The sequence below is a fragment of the Rhinolophus sinicus genome, linkage group LG09 (genome assembly GCF_036562045.2).
Source record: "Rhinolophus sinicus isolate RSC01 linkage group LG09, ASM3656204v1, whole genome shotgun sequence".
In the NCBI taxonomy this organism is placed as follows: domain Eukaryota; kingdom Metazoa; phylum Chordata; class Mammalia; order Chiroptera; family Rhinolophidae; genus Rhinolophus; species Rhinolophus sinicus.
Window position 1 is genome coordinate 40677999 of NC_133758.1, and position 16388 is coordinate 40694386.

Here is a 16388-nt window from a genome sequence, read left to right on the forward strand (position 1 = left end):
CCCTCTGACTTTGTAAAAGGGGGGGCTAATAGTGCATATGAAGTAGATTCTTAAAAAAAAATAGAAATGAACCCTTTCTTGCACACGAAGCTGATGCGCTCACATCTGTTCCATTCGCACGTCAAAAACCTCACTGACACAGCAGTCAACATCACAACTGCTCTGGAAAAGTGAAGGCTTCGTGGTGGTGGTGGAAGGCACACATTGCCGATTTTTGTGCCTGAGATTCAGGGAGAAGTTGTCACTCACTTTGGGGTTGACATTTTGCTGGGCTTGAATTAAGAGCACATGTGTACACACATCTGCTGGCACAGTCACATGTCCGTGGACAACGGTCCATGGAAACACACAGTTCATCTATTTCAATGATGTTGGTTTCTTTTAACAACTTTTGAATGTGTATATATTAAGACTCTCAGGATCTGAAAAATATATCTTTCACAAAGAGGCTTATAAACTTCTCTAGGGTCGTCCGTAGCTAAGTGCTGTTGTATTGCTGAACCATTTAATGTGAACCATATGAAATTGTTGTTACTTGCCCACTTTGTCCTACTTAAACAGTGATTTCACATCGTGCCACCTAATTTACAGATAAGGTCACTGCTCAGGCCTTACATGTGAGTGTAAAGCAAGCAAGAGACCCATGGCTCTTCATGCCCTGCTTTTCTGGGAGCTGAGAGGGTGGGAGGTCGCCTGCAAAAAGGAACTCTGAATAGTGTTACTGGTTCATTCAAAGAGAGTGTTTTAAAAACTCCAGTGAAAAATAAATTAAGCAGAAGTCCCTGTGGAGTAGTGATAAAATCTTGATGTTTTCTTTGTAAGATCACTAAACTCTCATTACAATGGTGTATGAAAATAGAAATATCTTTTTTGGCTCAAAAGCCAGCATTTACCCTCCTGTACCAGGAGATAGAGCTGGACACCGTGGAACTACAGCTGAAAGTAATTAAAAGCAAACTGAAGTTGGACTTTTTAATTTCTTTGAAAAGCCTAGAAGATTATTTTTTCCCAGATTAATGTTGAGTTCAAACATTAATTTATTTATGTTCCACCTACTCCTAAAAATGGAATGGAGGCAAGTTCAAATACCATATGTGGATATTGTCCAAAATTGTGTGCAAGGTTTCAATGCTGTAGCTTGAACTCAAAAATAAACACGTTTAGTCTGGTTATAGGAAAAGATCTCATTTGAGTAGAGACACTAACAGAATCACACCATGGACAACACATGGTGTGATTCCTTCTCTTCCATAGCCCTGGATGGCACTACAGCTCTCAGTCTACTTAAGTTGCTTAACTTTTGCAGAGGTTGTAGGCAACAAACACACTTTGAAAACCCAGCACAAATATTTTTTTACAAAGGCTGGCCGGTGTGGGTGGCGGGGATGAGGGATCGTGTAAGGGGGGACAGGGGAGGGTGTCACAGAAGATTGGGGAGAGGATTAAAACAGGAGATGAAAATGCATTTGGGGAGATGGCCAAGCAGCAGTTGTACTTCTAAGCAAGCAGCAGGAATATAGGTTGGTTCTTCTTAGAGGTGTAAACCCATCCTTCATAGGATGGCACTGCAATTCACTTAATGTAGCTCTCCTTGAAAGCCTGTAACTTCATGGTTGGAAAACCCCTGGACCTCTGTCTTAGTTTTGGCTCCCACAGCATAAAGTGAATGTACATGATTTCACAGTTGTGGAGTCATCTGGTCAGAGCAGATGGCCAATCTAGATATCCTGGTGCCCAAAGGGGGTTGCCTAGGTCACTAATAACCACACAATGGCCAACTCCTGATTTCATCTTGTGTAATAGGCAAAATGATCTTTTCTTTTCTGAAAGCTTACTGAGCCATAATGCATGGAATCGATCAAACAAGATTCCCTATTAGAAAACAAGAAGTTGAAGATAAGTCCCTTTCCTTAGAGAGCTTATGGTTAATAAACCAGTATTTCTCTTTAAAAAGAAAAAAAAAAGATTTAAATACTTAACAACTGGGAAGTAGATGCAAAGTGTGTGTGACCAATTAACTAGTTCCCAGGGCTTTCTGCTTACAAGATGGGGATGGCCTGACTTCCATCAGTAATGATTTCTCCAATGTGCTCTGAACTCAAGACTTTGGCATGCCAGCTGGGAGCTCACCTAGGCACTTGCTCTTTAAAGGACAACAATAGGTGGAACACTTTGAGGTGTAAATAATTTAAAAGCGAATTAAATATTAACAAAATTTCCAGATCCTTCAAAAAAGAAATTTGCTGTACAGAAAGCAAAGCTTGAAGCTGGATTAGGAAAGGAAATGCCAATTGTGAGCTAATTTTAATAAAGAGATTACATCCACTGGAATTCAACAACAGAAGCATGAATTAGTTTAAGAAGCCCTATTTGTTTCCTCTTCACATACAATATAGTAGCTGCCATCTTGGATTGGGTCTGTTTACTTGTATCTGAGCAGACGTTATACCCCTATAGTTCAGAGTCAATGGAACAAGGCCCGGGGCTGACAGAAAAAAGTGAAATCAAAGGAGCTTTTCAGTCTTATAGTCCTGCCCTTCTCACACTTAGCACTTCATGGATAAGCCATCCCCCAAGGGTAACTGGCAGACAATGAAGGGACCTTAATGTAGCTTACACCAAAATCTTTTGTCTAAAGGCAGTTCCTATAAACAGCCGGATAACGGCATGATTCATCCATGAGATCATTCCAGAATCTGTCTCTGTGTGGGAATATGCTTGGTGTGAGGAAAGAAACACAATTTGTGAATGTGTAATTTTCCATAACGAAAAGAGGTGTTTTGGGGGAAAGTGGGTGGGGAGGAAGCAGGGATGGACCCAGGGCCGGCCTAGGCAGGGAGCATTTAGGCTTGGAGCCCCTCTCTAAGAATAGTAGAAGCTGTTCTCTGTGTCACAAAGTGATCAACATTCAGGAAATGGACCCAAGAGTATGATGACCTCATCTGAAATGCCCCAATGCCAAAAGCTAAGGACATAAACACCACATGGAAGCTGCTATTTTAAAACACAGCCCCAGAGACACCTTGGACTCTACTAGGAAGCCATTTTCTTCATCACATGGTCTCCGATACCTCTGTAGTAAGCTTACTATCAATCAATCAGCAACGGTTATCTCAATGGGTCTGTAAACACACACATATCACAGAGGCTATTTTTCGCTGCAATCGCTAGCTTGGTTATTTTACAGAATCCCCAACTACAAATTAACTGGGTTTGCTCCTACTTCCTTTCGATCAGATCCATATATACAGGAACACCTACTGATGTCCATATGTTTCAGGAAATAAAGATCATCGGGGCACTCATGTCTGTGACCTTATGCGCAGGGACAGTCCTGGGACTGGCCCTCAACACAATGCCTGCAGTCTCTCACTTACCAGTGGGTTGTGTTCCGAAAGCTTTTGAGCTGGCCTTCGGGAACTCGGAATGCATATTCCTATTGGCATGATGTTATAAATGGAGATTAGCCCCACACAATGCCCTTTTAGCCAATAACTGAACTAGCCCCATAGTCCAAGTAAAAGCTCTGTTCGTAGGAGTAACAGGTCAGAGGGTGAAAGAGGGTGAGTAGGAGAAAGCTGAGTCTCCCTCATGGTTTCTTGGTTTGGGGCTGACCTTCAGCAACATTTTAAAGGAGGTTGAATTTGCCTTATTTTCACCTCCCTCTCCAAATCTCCTTGTCTTTTCGGGACTCTAGGATCCTTTCTCCTAAGCTGTTCCTGTTTTTCATGATTTCTTCCCTTTTCTCTCTATTTCTGAACCCATCGATTCCTTTGCAGCTCTCAGGTTTTCCACTCCTGGTCCCTTGGTGATGGCACAGCAGCCCAGAGGACAGGGTGGGGGTTGGTGAGCAAGAGGAGGGGCAGTGGTCCTAGCTAAAGGTGTGGACGAGGTGTGGGGTCTGCCTACTTAGGAAAGTCGAGAAACTTGCTTAAAACTCATTTTATAAGTGGAGAGTCGCCAAGCCAAACCACAACTCCACACCAGAAATGAGAAGGCAGTGACTAATGTGAATAAAAGGCAAAAAGTCTCAGATGGGCCTTGGCAACTGTCGGCTGAGAGAAGAGGAGCTGGTTTAAGGCTGGGACTCTTCCCAGAAATGGTATAATTTAAAAGCTTAATCGGAGAAGAGTGTTTACAGCTATGGGAAGGTTTGATGTTACAGTTATAGTGAAAAAGACGGGCAACATCTGTTCCTCTTCTCCATAACCGGCTTCCAATAGCTTGTTTTAAAAGGTGGGATTTGGCAAAGCTTCTTCACACCAGCAAGAAAGATCAAAACAAAACAATCATCTCTTCATATTCCATACACGCACTAGGGAAAAAAAGACTGGAAGGAAATAGAACAGAATGGTAACGATGGGTTTGTTTAGGGGAGGCTCAGTCATTTTTAACTTCCTTTTATTTTTATGTGCTTTCCAGATTTTCTTTACCTGTACCTCTGAGGAAACCAATTTAAAGACTAAATAAAAGCAGATCTGAAGATGCATCCTTTGTGTTTGTAGAAATGCACAACTGGCTAAGCCATCATGAACCCGTGTGAGATTTGCTGTGTTGGGGCAGATCTAGAAAAAGCAATGAACTAGCTCTTGTGATTGGACAAAAACGAAACGAAAGCTACCATTTAAAGAGTATTTACCATAGCCTGGCACAGTGCTTAGAGCTTTCGTATGTAATATTTCACTTCACAGTCTCAAAAATCCCTGGGGATGACATTCTAGCCAACTTTACAGGTGAGTAAGTCTGGGACCAGCAAGGCCAATGAACCAGGACCAAGGATTCGACCTGACCATCAGCTCTGTCCTATGCACCCTACTGGTACAGACGACAGGCACAGATAAGGATTACAGTTTCCCAACGGGGTCATGAGGGACGGAGTGGAGATAAGCAGGCTTCTTGTCTCCATTCCCACTGTTCTGGAAGAGCTCTGTGGTTAGCTGCTTTATTTATTGGTGTTCTGTCTAAACTTGTGTTGGAAGAATGGTTTCTACAGCTAAAAAAAGTCTAAAAACCAAAAGACTACACAGTGTCCAAGTCCCTTCCCACTCTAAAAGTCTATTCTCAGAGCTGAAGAGCGTTCCCTGTCATTCAGCTTGGGTGAACTGGCATTCCCGGGCCAAACTTCCAGGTCAGATATCTGTTAATGAATTAGCTCGGGGACACCCCAAGGAGAAGTGGCAATACCCTTGTGTCCAGGAAGGGCTTCCACATCCTCGGAAGTGGTTTCTGCTCACTGAGTTCAGCCCATGAAATGCAATCCGTCCCTGGTAATGATTAGTGAAATCCAGTCTCAAGTGCTGTGTTATCTGAAAGGAGTGAGCATGGCCTATAGCTAGTCTCCAATCTAAGCATGCCAGTAAACCCCAACATCTTACCAACACGTGCACTTCATTAGAAATGGCCTTGCTGGGCCAAGGGAGGGCAGCAAGGGCCAGGCTGTGTCTGTGTGAGGCGGGGCTGGGTGGGTAGTGGCGAGGAGGACAAAGGCAGGGGTTCAATCCACCCCAGACACTGAGAGGGCCTCCAATGACCTGGTAAAGCTCCCCACTGCCCCCTCCCCCCAGTCCTGACCTGGGAAAACCACTCTCTTCTAACTCTGCACTAGATTCAATCCAAAGATGTCCCTTGCTTTAAGCAAAAACAGTATACATGAAAGGAAAATCGTGTGTTGATCTGCTCAAAATGGAGCTGTGTATTATTTACATTTTGATCACACGATGCTCGTTTGGAGATGTTCTGACAATCTTGAGTTGATCAAGGGCTAGGTGGAGGAAACCACTGAAAACCAAGGAACTCCGTACAGCATTAGGAATAGAGACAGTGGAAATGTAATGGCTGTGTGTGATGTCAGAGGGGCAGTGGATGGGGGGAGGGGGGTTGACACTGTGTGAGGGGTATAAATGATAAATGTCTAACTATTACACTGCTTTGTACACATGAAACTAATTATATATATATATATATATATATATATATATATATATATATATATATATAATTTTTTTTTTTTTTTTTTTAAAGTCAAGGAATTCCAAAGGGGTTTGGGAAAGAGGGTGCAGAAGCCCGGGGTGACCACAGTGAAGACCCCACTGTCTGAGTTTAACCCACCCTGCACTATACCCCTCTGTGCCCATCAGAGCCACTGCGGCTTCAAGGGACCAGCAAGCCTGAATTCCTAAAGTGAAAGTACAGGAAGAAAGGACGGTTATTAGAAGCAGCTCATGTTATCTAACAGATGATTTCCTGAAGAAAGAAAACTCTGTCAAACAATACTTTAAGATATAAAATAAGAACACTTATTAAGAAAGTAAGAGAGCTCTTTAATTTAAAAAGCCCTGTTACCAATCCTTTTGTGAAGACATGTTTGGTGCTGTACTAATCCTCTAATGTAACTGTTTTACACACTTTCTCAAAGAGAAGCATTTCTCATGCATGGCGTAAAGACAGGAAGAAGACCCTCCCGGTCCCTAAATCGCTTCCCTGTGGTGTTGCGGGGTGACCTGGCTGCAGCTGGGAAGCTGCTGGGGAGATGCGAGTGAGCAGCACTTTGTCAGGAACCCGTGAAGCCCATGCACAGAGTGTCTGCATTGTGTCAACACCTGGAGAATGGGACCACCTCCCTAGTCTCTAATTCTGTAATTCATGCCTTCCTATTCTATAACCGACAAATACCCAGAGAGGGGAATTGACTCCACCCAGAGTTGCCTGGAGTTTGACCTTGGAGGAGCCAGGCTGCAGTATAAACCAGTAACCTCCAAAGCCATCAGAAGGCCACCACTCAGCACCTCGGCCACTGGCTCCCCAGAAAGCAACCCTCCTATGGCACATGCATGGAGCTCTGTCATCACCCAGACACACATCCGTCAGCTGGTGCCACCTGCTTGTTGCTGGTCCAGAGCCAGCAAGCCCAGCCCCAAAGGGGTGGTGGTGAAGGGAAACCCACTCAGTTCTCAGGTGAACACTAGCACTTCGGGACTGCCTTTGCGAGGGTGCCAGCCCCAAAGCAGAGAACCCTGCACGGCACAGAGCCTGCCTGCCTGCCTCCGACCTCTGCCACTGCTGCCCCGCCTCTCCCTGCCCCAGCCTCACATGCATAAAATGATCGCTGGAGAACTTACCTTATGAGGTGGTTCTGAAGATTAAATAAGCCAATGTATATAAAGCACTTAGAACAGTGCCTGGCATACTGTAAGCATTACTTATGTTTCAGCTTATGTTATTACCTCTATGTGTCACGTTCACACAAAGGTTTGACTACACAATCAGCTAATCTTAAGGAAAGATGCTCCTTTCTCAGATATCTGTATCTATTTATCAAGGCAGGAAAGAACAGTTTGAAGATTGGGGCAGTTGTGAACTAATCAGGGCAGTCTGCTGCAAGCAGAAGCTCTAGACATCACTTTGCGAATTATCCTACTGTCAGCTTAGCATAAGTCTGGTGGCATGTAAAATGACCCTAAAGGGTTCCTGTTCTCAAGCCTGGGTTGATTAAGCCCCAATCTTTGTAGCTCATAAGAGGAAACATACCAAATAAAACTGCAAAAAGTCACCAGATCTGAACATTCTTTTAAATCTCAAATTGTAAAACATTGGACAGAGAATGATTCAGATCGGAGCTCTCGATCATTGGTGGATGTGGAGTGTGAACAGCATGTCCCATTTATAAACTCCTTATTCAACCAGACCTACGGCTTCCACACTAACGAAGTTGACAAGGAGAACACAAAGACATGCTATCTGAGCTCACAGGATCTTTGGACTAAGAGTCTTTTGGAATAGACTCTTTGGAGTCTAGCCAAACCTCCCCATTGGGCAAACGAGGGAACTGAGACCCAAAAGGCTGAGTGATGGGCCTGTGACAGTGACATCCAGGACCAGGACCTGGTCTCCCAACATAGCTCACTTCTTTCTGCCTCCACCACCTCCCCTTCCTCACTATAGAGGCATGAATATGGCAATGGCAGTCAGCAGTGGGATTCCGCTGGAATGGTACGTTACTGAGTTCTCTCAGTAGGTCAGGCATGACAGAGACCCTGCGCAGAAGTTTCCAAGGAGCCAGATCATCCGCATTCTGACATGCTCAGAAGTCCAAATTGAGGCTGGAATATCCTTCTCCACCTCTCCAAGACCACACACTTCTACGTCTAGCTAAAGAGCCACCTTCTCTGGGGAGCACTCCCAGACCCCTCCATGTGAATTCACTGGACTCCTTCCTCAGCGCTCCACCCGCACACTGCTTAGGACTCATTTCATTGTTTGTTCTTTTGTTTGACGGTTAGTTTGTTTGTTAGTTCATTTCTGTCTCCTACCATTAAGCTCTGTGAGGAAAGAGACATTTTCTTATTCACCATTGTATCCCCACTGACTAGAACAGTTCCTGGAACGCAGTAGGTTTAATAGATCTTGTGGAGGGAATGAATGAATGCTGCTGTGCGGCGGGCGCCCTTGAATCTCTACATAGGAGGCAGGCAGGAATGACAATATACTTAGAGGGGTAGGTGGCAAAAATGAGACTTTATGTAGCAAACACAGCTTTTACTGAAGATTGCAGATTTACTGTCAATGTGGACACTGATAAAGATTTGAGGGCCGTTAAAACACTCTTTAGCACGTCTTACCGCCCAAGTCCAGCTATCTTGGCTGTTCACATGTCTGACTTCCTTGCTCAATGATAAACTCCGGGAGAGTGGGTCTTACTCATCCCTGCACCGCTCCCCCACCCCAAGCCTCCATCAGGGCCTTGTGCTCACTAGGGGCAGAAGAAATGACTGAAGGGCTAAAAGCATGAATGAATGAATGAATGAATGAATGAATGAATGAATGAATGAATGAATGGGTAGATGGTGAAACCTCTCCTAAGATTGGCCTGTTTGCCTTGGCCAACTGATGACTGGAGCCAATATAAGTGTTCAGTTCAGTTTAAAACCAAGAACAAAGCTTTGGGGTCAGAAGGGAGGGAGGGCAAGCCATGATGTGAGAGCGAGACTTGGGAAGCTCAAGGGCAGCATGAGGAGCCAGAAAACAAAACCGGAAAGAGATAAGGCCACGCTGATAGATGCTTTCCATGTAAAGGAGGTTTAAGTACACAGTGGATGAACTTTTGAGTTTCCTGTTTTTAGAACTTCCTTGTGATGAAGTTGAAATTGTACATCGCCCCTGTCAGCAGGGTGGTTTGCGCTTGTCTGGAATAATCAGGCACATGTGGTCTAGTCCACGTGCATAAGTACAACGGAAACATGGGAGCTAGAAACCACAAAGTCAGTGGGCTGGGAGGTCTGCGTCCTGGGCTCTACTAGGGAGGTGGTGAGTAGGGTTTCCAGGCAGGAATTCCCACCTATTCTTAGGAATTTTTTTCGCTTTCCCATTCCCGTATCCTAAGAAAAGTTGGTCGGGAAATCGGAAAAATCGACTCCTTGAACCCAGGTGCTTGGTAGTATCGGCCGTCACTTTGTGGAAACGATTCATCGTGGAGAACAGAAAACAGTTTATATCTGGGGATTTGGGAACGGGAAAGCGAAAAACACTCCTGAGAACGTGCGGGAATTCCTGCCTGGAAACCCTAGTGGAGAGCTTCACCCCCCTGTACCTACAACCTGAGCTGTGAAGCAGGGAGACCATACTATGTCATCTCTAAAGTCCTTTCCACCCCTGAAATTCTATGACTTATGTCCTGGTCACAGAAAGAGCTTTAGCATAAAAATAAAGGAATTTTCCACAGTGCAAAGGTATTAGCTAATATGTATATGAACTAAAGTAGTTTAAAACATAGATGTATGCAATTTACTAGTATAAATATTTTGATTATTTGAGCATAGTTGTTTCCCAATAACTAGTAAAAAAAGTCATAATTATGATAAATGGCAGCTATTCATAAATAAGAATTCTGCTCATTAAAACATTTATAAAGCAGAACACTTCTTAATCCTAGTGCTAAGTTACAATATTTTGAATTGTGCTCATAGTTTCTTGTGTGATACTTAAGTAGCATATGCCGCTGAAATGGGCACGTTCTTTTCTCCGTTAGTATTACAAAGGATCCAATTATGTGTTTTGTTACAGGAAAAAAATGAACCTTTCTGCATCTTGTTTCCTCACCTATGAAATCGGAAGTGGTGGTGAGTTTGAGTTTGTTCATGTCCAAGATGAAAAAAGTTTATATCTTGTGACCCCACATATTCATTTTGCTTCTTCATCGGGGCCAAGAGACAGAATAGCTGAATCTCCTGATAATCCTACAGGTGACCCCTTCTGAAATACAGTAGTCCCCCCTTGTCTGTAGTTTTGCTTTCTGCAATTTCAGTTATCCACCATCAACCACGATCTGAAAATATTAAATGGAAAATTCCAAAAACAGGCAATCCATAGGTTTTAAATGGCATGCTGTTCTAAGTAGCTTGATAAAATTTAGCGCCATCCTGCTCCATCCCCCCTGGGATGTGAGTTACCTTTTGACAAGAGTCTCCACACTGTAGATGCTCCCCACCCGTTAGGCACTTAGTAGCCATCTTGGTTATCAAATCAATTGTCACTGTGTCACAATGCTTGTGTTCAAATAACCCTATTTTACTTAATAATACCATATTCACATAACTTTTATTATAGTATAGTTATAGTTGTTCTATTTCATTATTATTATTGTTGTTAACCTCTTACTGCGTCTAATTTATAAATTAAACTTTATCATAGGTATGCAGTGCATTGGAAAATCATAGTCTATGTAGGGCTCAGTACTATCCATGGTTTCAGGTATCCACTGGGGGTCTTAGAATATCCCCCTCGCAGATAAGGGGTGCTACTGTAAATGATGAATCAGCACCAGGGACCATCCTGCCCTCCCACGGGGTAATGGTCATGTGTGAACAGTGTGTGGTTGTCACAACGACCAGAGGGCAATGCCAGCATTTAGTTTGCAGAGGCCAAAGCCAACACCCCACAATGCTCCCAGCATCCTACGCAGTGAACTGTCCTGTCCTAAATACCAGCAGCTCCCTGACAACAAACACCAGATGCAGTGAACAGGGGAGGGGTGAGGGAGTAAGACCCAGATGAGGAAATGAGCAGAGTTCAGAGATGGGGAATGAGGCGGGAGGCTCTGCAAGAGCAGAGACTCACTTACCTACTTTTTTCACAGCAAAAGGAGGGGCTTGTTGATCTAGAGAGGTGATTGTTTCTCTGGCCTGTTGCAAATCACATTAAGTCTGTTCCTGGTACTACTCTGCTTTAATATTTGCTCCAGCTTGCCGGTCAGTTCCCAGCCCTAAGCCCAAAATGCAAGGAGGCAGGATGCTACATGGTTTGTCTAATTCCTCTCCGGACCTACCTTTCTCCAAAAGTCAGCAAGGCCCTGTGGGATAGAGTGGGCCCTGTATTGTTCTTGCTTTACAGTGTTGGAAGAGATGACAAAATGCATATTTAGAAACAGGAGGCAATACGGTGAGGACACACATGCACACACATGCATGTACACACAAAATAACAAGGAAGCTTTCTGGTTGAAAAGGAAGTGGAACTTTTTTTTCTTTCACATTTACAAATATTGAATTTGCAGTGTCAAAGTGAGGCATGTTCTTTGAAATGGAAAGAGCAGCACATTATGCACATGGCATCACAACTTTTCACCCAGAGAACTACAAAGCAAGCATGCATATACATACCCAACGTGGGCACTGTCGCGATACGGCAGCACTGAAAATATACTACAGAAGGATCTTCTGCCACTGATAAGGACTATTCTAAAAAATAAAAAAAAGAACAAACAAACAAACAAACTAAATGCAAAGACTCTTAAATTAAAAAAAAAATTCTCTAGCAATTAAGCATTCATGGAATTCATAGCAGTATTTGCACGCTCCCACCACCTCCTCTGACAGATGGTGTTCTGAGCGCCTTATAAAATGCAACCTCAGCACAGCAGCAGTTTGCTGCCTCTCCTGATCCAAATGTGAACATGCGAGACACCAATGAGGGTCCCTAACGAGTACACATGAATCCTTTCTCTGGTGAGAGTTGCTGGCTGTGGGCGGCACATGCAAGATGGAGAGACAGAGCTATGAGTCTGGGGGTGCCCAGTGCTGAGCCGAAAGTCATGCCACATTTAAACCATTGATATTTACTCTGCAGTATACAATGCAAGAGCAACAGTGCCAGAAACCGTGAGCAGGAAAGACACTCAGATGCCATTATGATCATTAGGTTTTTTGTTTTCTTTTAATACGCTGGCAGCATGTTAGGTTCTGAGAATAAATTAAGGGAACAATTACATAATCAGTCTTAGCCTCCATTCCTGCTATAAAGATACTACTGGAAACAGTTCTACATGATGTTCTTATGCAATCAAAGGCCACTTAGAAAAACATTAAAAAAAAAAAAAAAAAAAAAAAAACCTCTCAAAAGTACTTATCCTGGCATCTGAGAATAACATTTGTGAAAATAACTGCTGATGAAAAAAATGGAGAGATGAGTGGAGGAGACTAAAAAACAACATTCTTTAGCACAACAGCCGTACACATCAGATATGGAGCTTATTGACTTTGGTAATCTCTTCCTTCAATAATCGTAATAATAAAAGCAGGAGAAAAAACACACAGTACTAGTAACGGCATCAAGGTTTAGGGATTTTGACCTTGTTTTAAAACTGTGATATTAAATTCCCTATACGCTCAGGATAAAGTCAGGTTCCCTGGCATGGCACACCCAGGCCTCTGTCTTCTAGTACTTTCTGCCTCTCCAGCCTCAACACATACGCGGTATTTCCTCCCATGCTTTACCACTCATCGTGCTAAAGGACTTGCAATGCCCCACCTTAAAGCCCCTGCTGTTTTATACCTCTGTCCTTCCCATGCTATTTCTTCTGCCTGCTGTGCCCTATGTAGGTACACTTAGTGAACTCCTATTTATTCTTCAAAACCTAGCTCAGAAGTCACCTCCCCAGGAAGCATTTCCTCCCCTCTTCGCTGAGTTAGTTACTCATCCCCTTCCACTTTCAGGAGTGCACTGATCACAAGAGCTGCTAATCATTTGCCACCCTCTTCTTCCACACAGTGAGTCCAAAGGTTTAGCACATGGCAGCCCCTCCATACACAGTCTAGGCAGCGCTGTGCTTCAGAGCAGCGCCTGAGTACCTGTCGCTGGGGGTACAACACTGGCTGTCTGTTCATTCCACAGTGTTTCATGTCTACAGTAGCTGACAGGACCAAAGAAACATTCCCAGCCTCAAATGCCAGTGTGGTCACCTTTGTATGACTTCAGGCAGCTTACTAACTCATCAGTTTCCTCATGTAAAAAAAGTAGGATAAAATTAGTAACTATCTTATTGGAATGTTGTAAAGCGTAAACACGTCCATATGGCAGATGTGGCAAATAATATTAACTGCCTGGCAAATAATACATACCCAATAAATACCAGGGGTGCCAAAAAATATAGACACATGACTTGTACTCATCTTTTGCTTTGGTATATATTATTACAATTTTAATACTCAATAAAAATGTGCATACATTTTTTTGGTACCGTCTGTATTGACTGCTTTTACTGGGGACCATGTTCTTGAGTTGCGGTAAGTTTTACCAGCCTAGTATAATACTTAGATTGAGGAACTCTTCGGACCTCTGTGCTAAAATACACAGGTCTGCTCAGATATGACAGGCTGTGCTCTTAATGACAACTGAAGGACGACACATGTGGCTTGTCTACAAAGATGTGGCACACACACAGAGGTGTGTCTCCTATCTCAAAGGAGATGTTTCTCATCAGACACCTCAGACCCAAGTCTTGGTCACTGCTGCAAGGGCAGGGTGTTGCACCCAGTGGGGCACCAAGGCCTGAAGGACAAGGGTTAAATGAATCATGAGCACACCAGCCTGCCCAACACCAGCCTGGCTCCGTGGGCGCTCACTCAGCGAGACCAGCAACAGAGCTGACGTTGCAATGCCCTGTGTCAATGTACTTAAGCAGACATAGTAACAGCTAATATTTAGTAAGTATCAATTAGGTGCCACGTTCTAAATGCTTTAACTAAGGGGGCACAAGCAAGTAAGTGATGCGCCGAAAGTGAACGAGGGGGTGTGACTGACCATGGATTCGAACGCATGCTTTATCACTATGTGCTTTGATGCTTTGCTCTTCTCTAAGACTTAGAAAAGTCTGCTCCTGTGGGTTTGACTGGGTACCCACAGACTTCTTGGATGCCAAGAAGTCTGCCTTCACCCAGGTGTTCCAGGGTGGCTTTCCAGTGTGACCTGCAGGTCACCAGGCCGAGCACGGGATGGGGCCAGAGGGTGACCAATCACAACAGTCCTGACATTAGAGCTCCTGGAGCCGTGGGTGAACCCCTCCTCCTGCTCTGCTTAGGGCCCCTTTCCTGATAAAAGGACAGAGGTTCTCCACCACCACCCCCTGCTATCCACCCAGAAGTAAAGCCTAGAACTACTCATTCCCGTCACTGGACATCTACGTCTTCTGCAACCCAGAGGAAGGAGTGTGTTGAACAAACTCAACTGTCTTAGCATAATTAATTTTCTTCGTTATGTAGTGCTAATGTGTCCTTCCTCCCCACACACCAAACTTATTTGGACATTTTTAATAGAACAAGAAAATGAGAGGATAAAAATGCATGTGGAATGGAAGCACTTTTTCCAAAGTTTCAACCACAATGTGCCTTTTAGTAAAGAAGTTGCAATGTTCTGCTCAATTAGGGCAGCACTGTGTGGTCCTCACCATTTAGGTCTAGGAGAGGCCGACAGCATGAGCTTCATTCAGAAAAAAAAAAATGTTATTCTAGCACATAGGTCAAGCTTAGCAACTACGAATATGGAACGTTTCTCAACAATTCCAGCAGGGTTGGTACTTCTCTGGTTGGCCATTCACAGGCTGCTGGAGGGCGGAGGAGGTCAGCAGGGAGCACCACATCTTTGAGTACTTTCCTTCCATTCTTGTGTCCAGCCATCCCGTAGCCCCTCACTTTCTGCAGGGACCAGAAGAGCAATCCAGAGCAGAGACCCGCATAGCAGCTCTGCAACAGGTCTGCAGCAGTTCAAGCAGGAAACAGCCAACTAAGCTCCCAAGAACACATCCTACGTGTTTCCTGAAGTACTTCTGGAATCTGGGAGGGACTTGAGGTCTTCGCCAGAGCAGGCAAATATCAACAAGTGGTAAGCTCTCGTCTTCTGTTTCTTACACGGCAACTTTGAGCAGGGTGAATCTCAAGACCTGCCCCCCCCTCAACCCCTTCCATTGTGTCCAGAACCTGGAAGGTTCATGTGAATTTGCAGCTTTGCTCTTTATAAATATCAGGCAATGCCCATCATACTGGAGGATAAGCACAGAAGAAAATCAGATTCATTTGCCTCCTCTGAGTACTTGTGTATTTGTGAAAGAATTAAACCAGAGCTAGTGGAGAATGATATAAGACGGCCAACCCCCATTTCCAATGGACTTCGAACACTGAGCACCTCATGTCTTCACTTCCAGCCACTGTAGCTATCTTTTATGCCCAAATGGAATGCAAAAAGCCCACATAATTTTCTCCATCTGTGACATATAACGCTTTACTTGGAGTCAAGCTGACCAGAAAGCATTACACAAAAGATTATTACTTCAAAAGAGGAATTAACTCCAGAGAGATGGGTCTTCAAGGAATTAAAGACCACATTTCCATACACAAACATCTGTCAGAGGAAGAGAAAAAAATAGCAAAAGAAAAGACTCCCGAGTGCTGCAGCACACATGGGCAGAGCTCCCTTTAAATACACAGTGTTTTCCAAACCCTTCCAGGAAGCACTGAGCGTGTCCGGCAGCTGGAACACTGTCTAACTTTCTTCTTCATGTAGCCTCATTTCCATGCTTAGGAAAATGTTTCTGGTATGAGGGAACTTGCAGCTTCAGGCCACAAAGCTTCCATTTCGCCGGTGAGACGCTGGAGTCTTCAGAACAGCCAGGAAATGCACAAGGGCCCCCACAGCTGCCAGTGCACCATGGGCCACTTTCATTGAATCTGTTTTCAACCCCTCAGCCCAGTTCTGACAACGTCTGAAGAGGCATCCAGGACTCTTTAAGTGTTCCCTCTTACGCCAAAAACTGGCTTCTTGTTCTATTTCCAGAACCCTGAGGAGTCTCTGTTGGCTGTGAGATGGTTCAAACTGTTCCAGGTGGAATATTCCATTAGGGCAGAAATAGTCTCTTAAGGACATGAAAACAAGCAACCAACTTCAGAAGTCAGAGTGAAGAAAACCACATTCACAAGAATGGTGGCTGAGTATAGGGATGCATGAGTATGGCCCGGTGTCCAAGGTCCAGGGGTCCACATGAGGTACTGGGTGTATATGCAGACACTCTCAGATTCTGTAGCTCATTCCTGACATGCCCAAGAAGCAGGAAAAGAACACACTTA

General features: G+C 44.1%; 1 protein-coding gene across 2 annotated transcripts in view; it reads right to left on the minus strand.

Annotated features, from left to right (window-relative positions):
• The window catches only part of CABLES1 (Cdk5 and Abl enzyme substrate 1), a 108588-nt gene that overhangs the window by 26489 nt on the left and 65711 nt on the right, over window positions 1-16388 (minus strand). Inside the window, exon 4 of one of the 2 annotated variants that reach the window (XM_019741223.2) lies at window positions 11655-11732. The exons of the other annotated variant lie outside the window; for it this stretch is intronic. Coding sequence (XP_019596782.2) covers window positions 11655-11732 — 78 coding nt within the window. The remainder of the gene's footprint in view (window positions 1-11654; window positions 11733-16388) is intronic. 2 annotated transcript variants of the gene reach the window in all.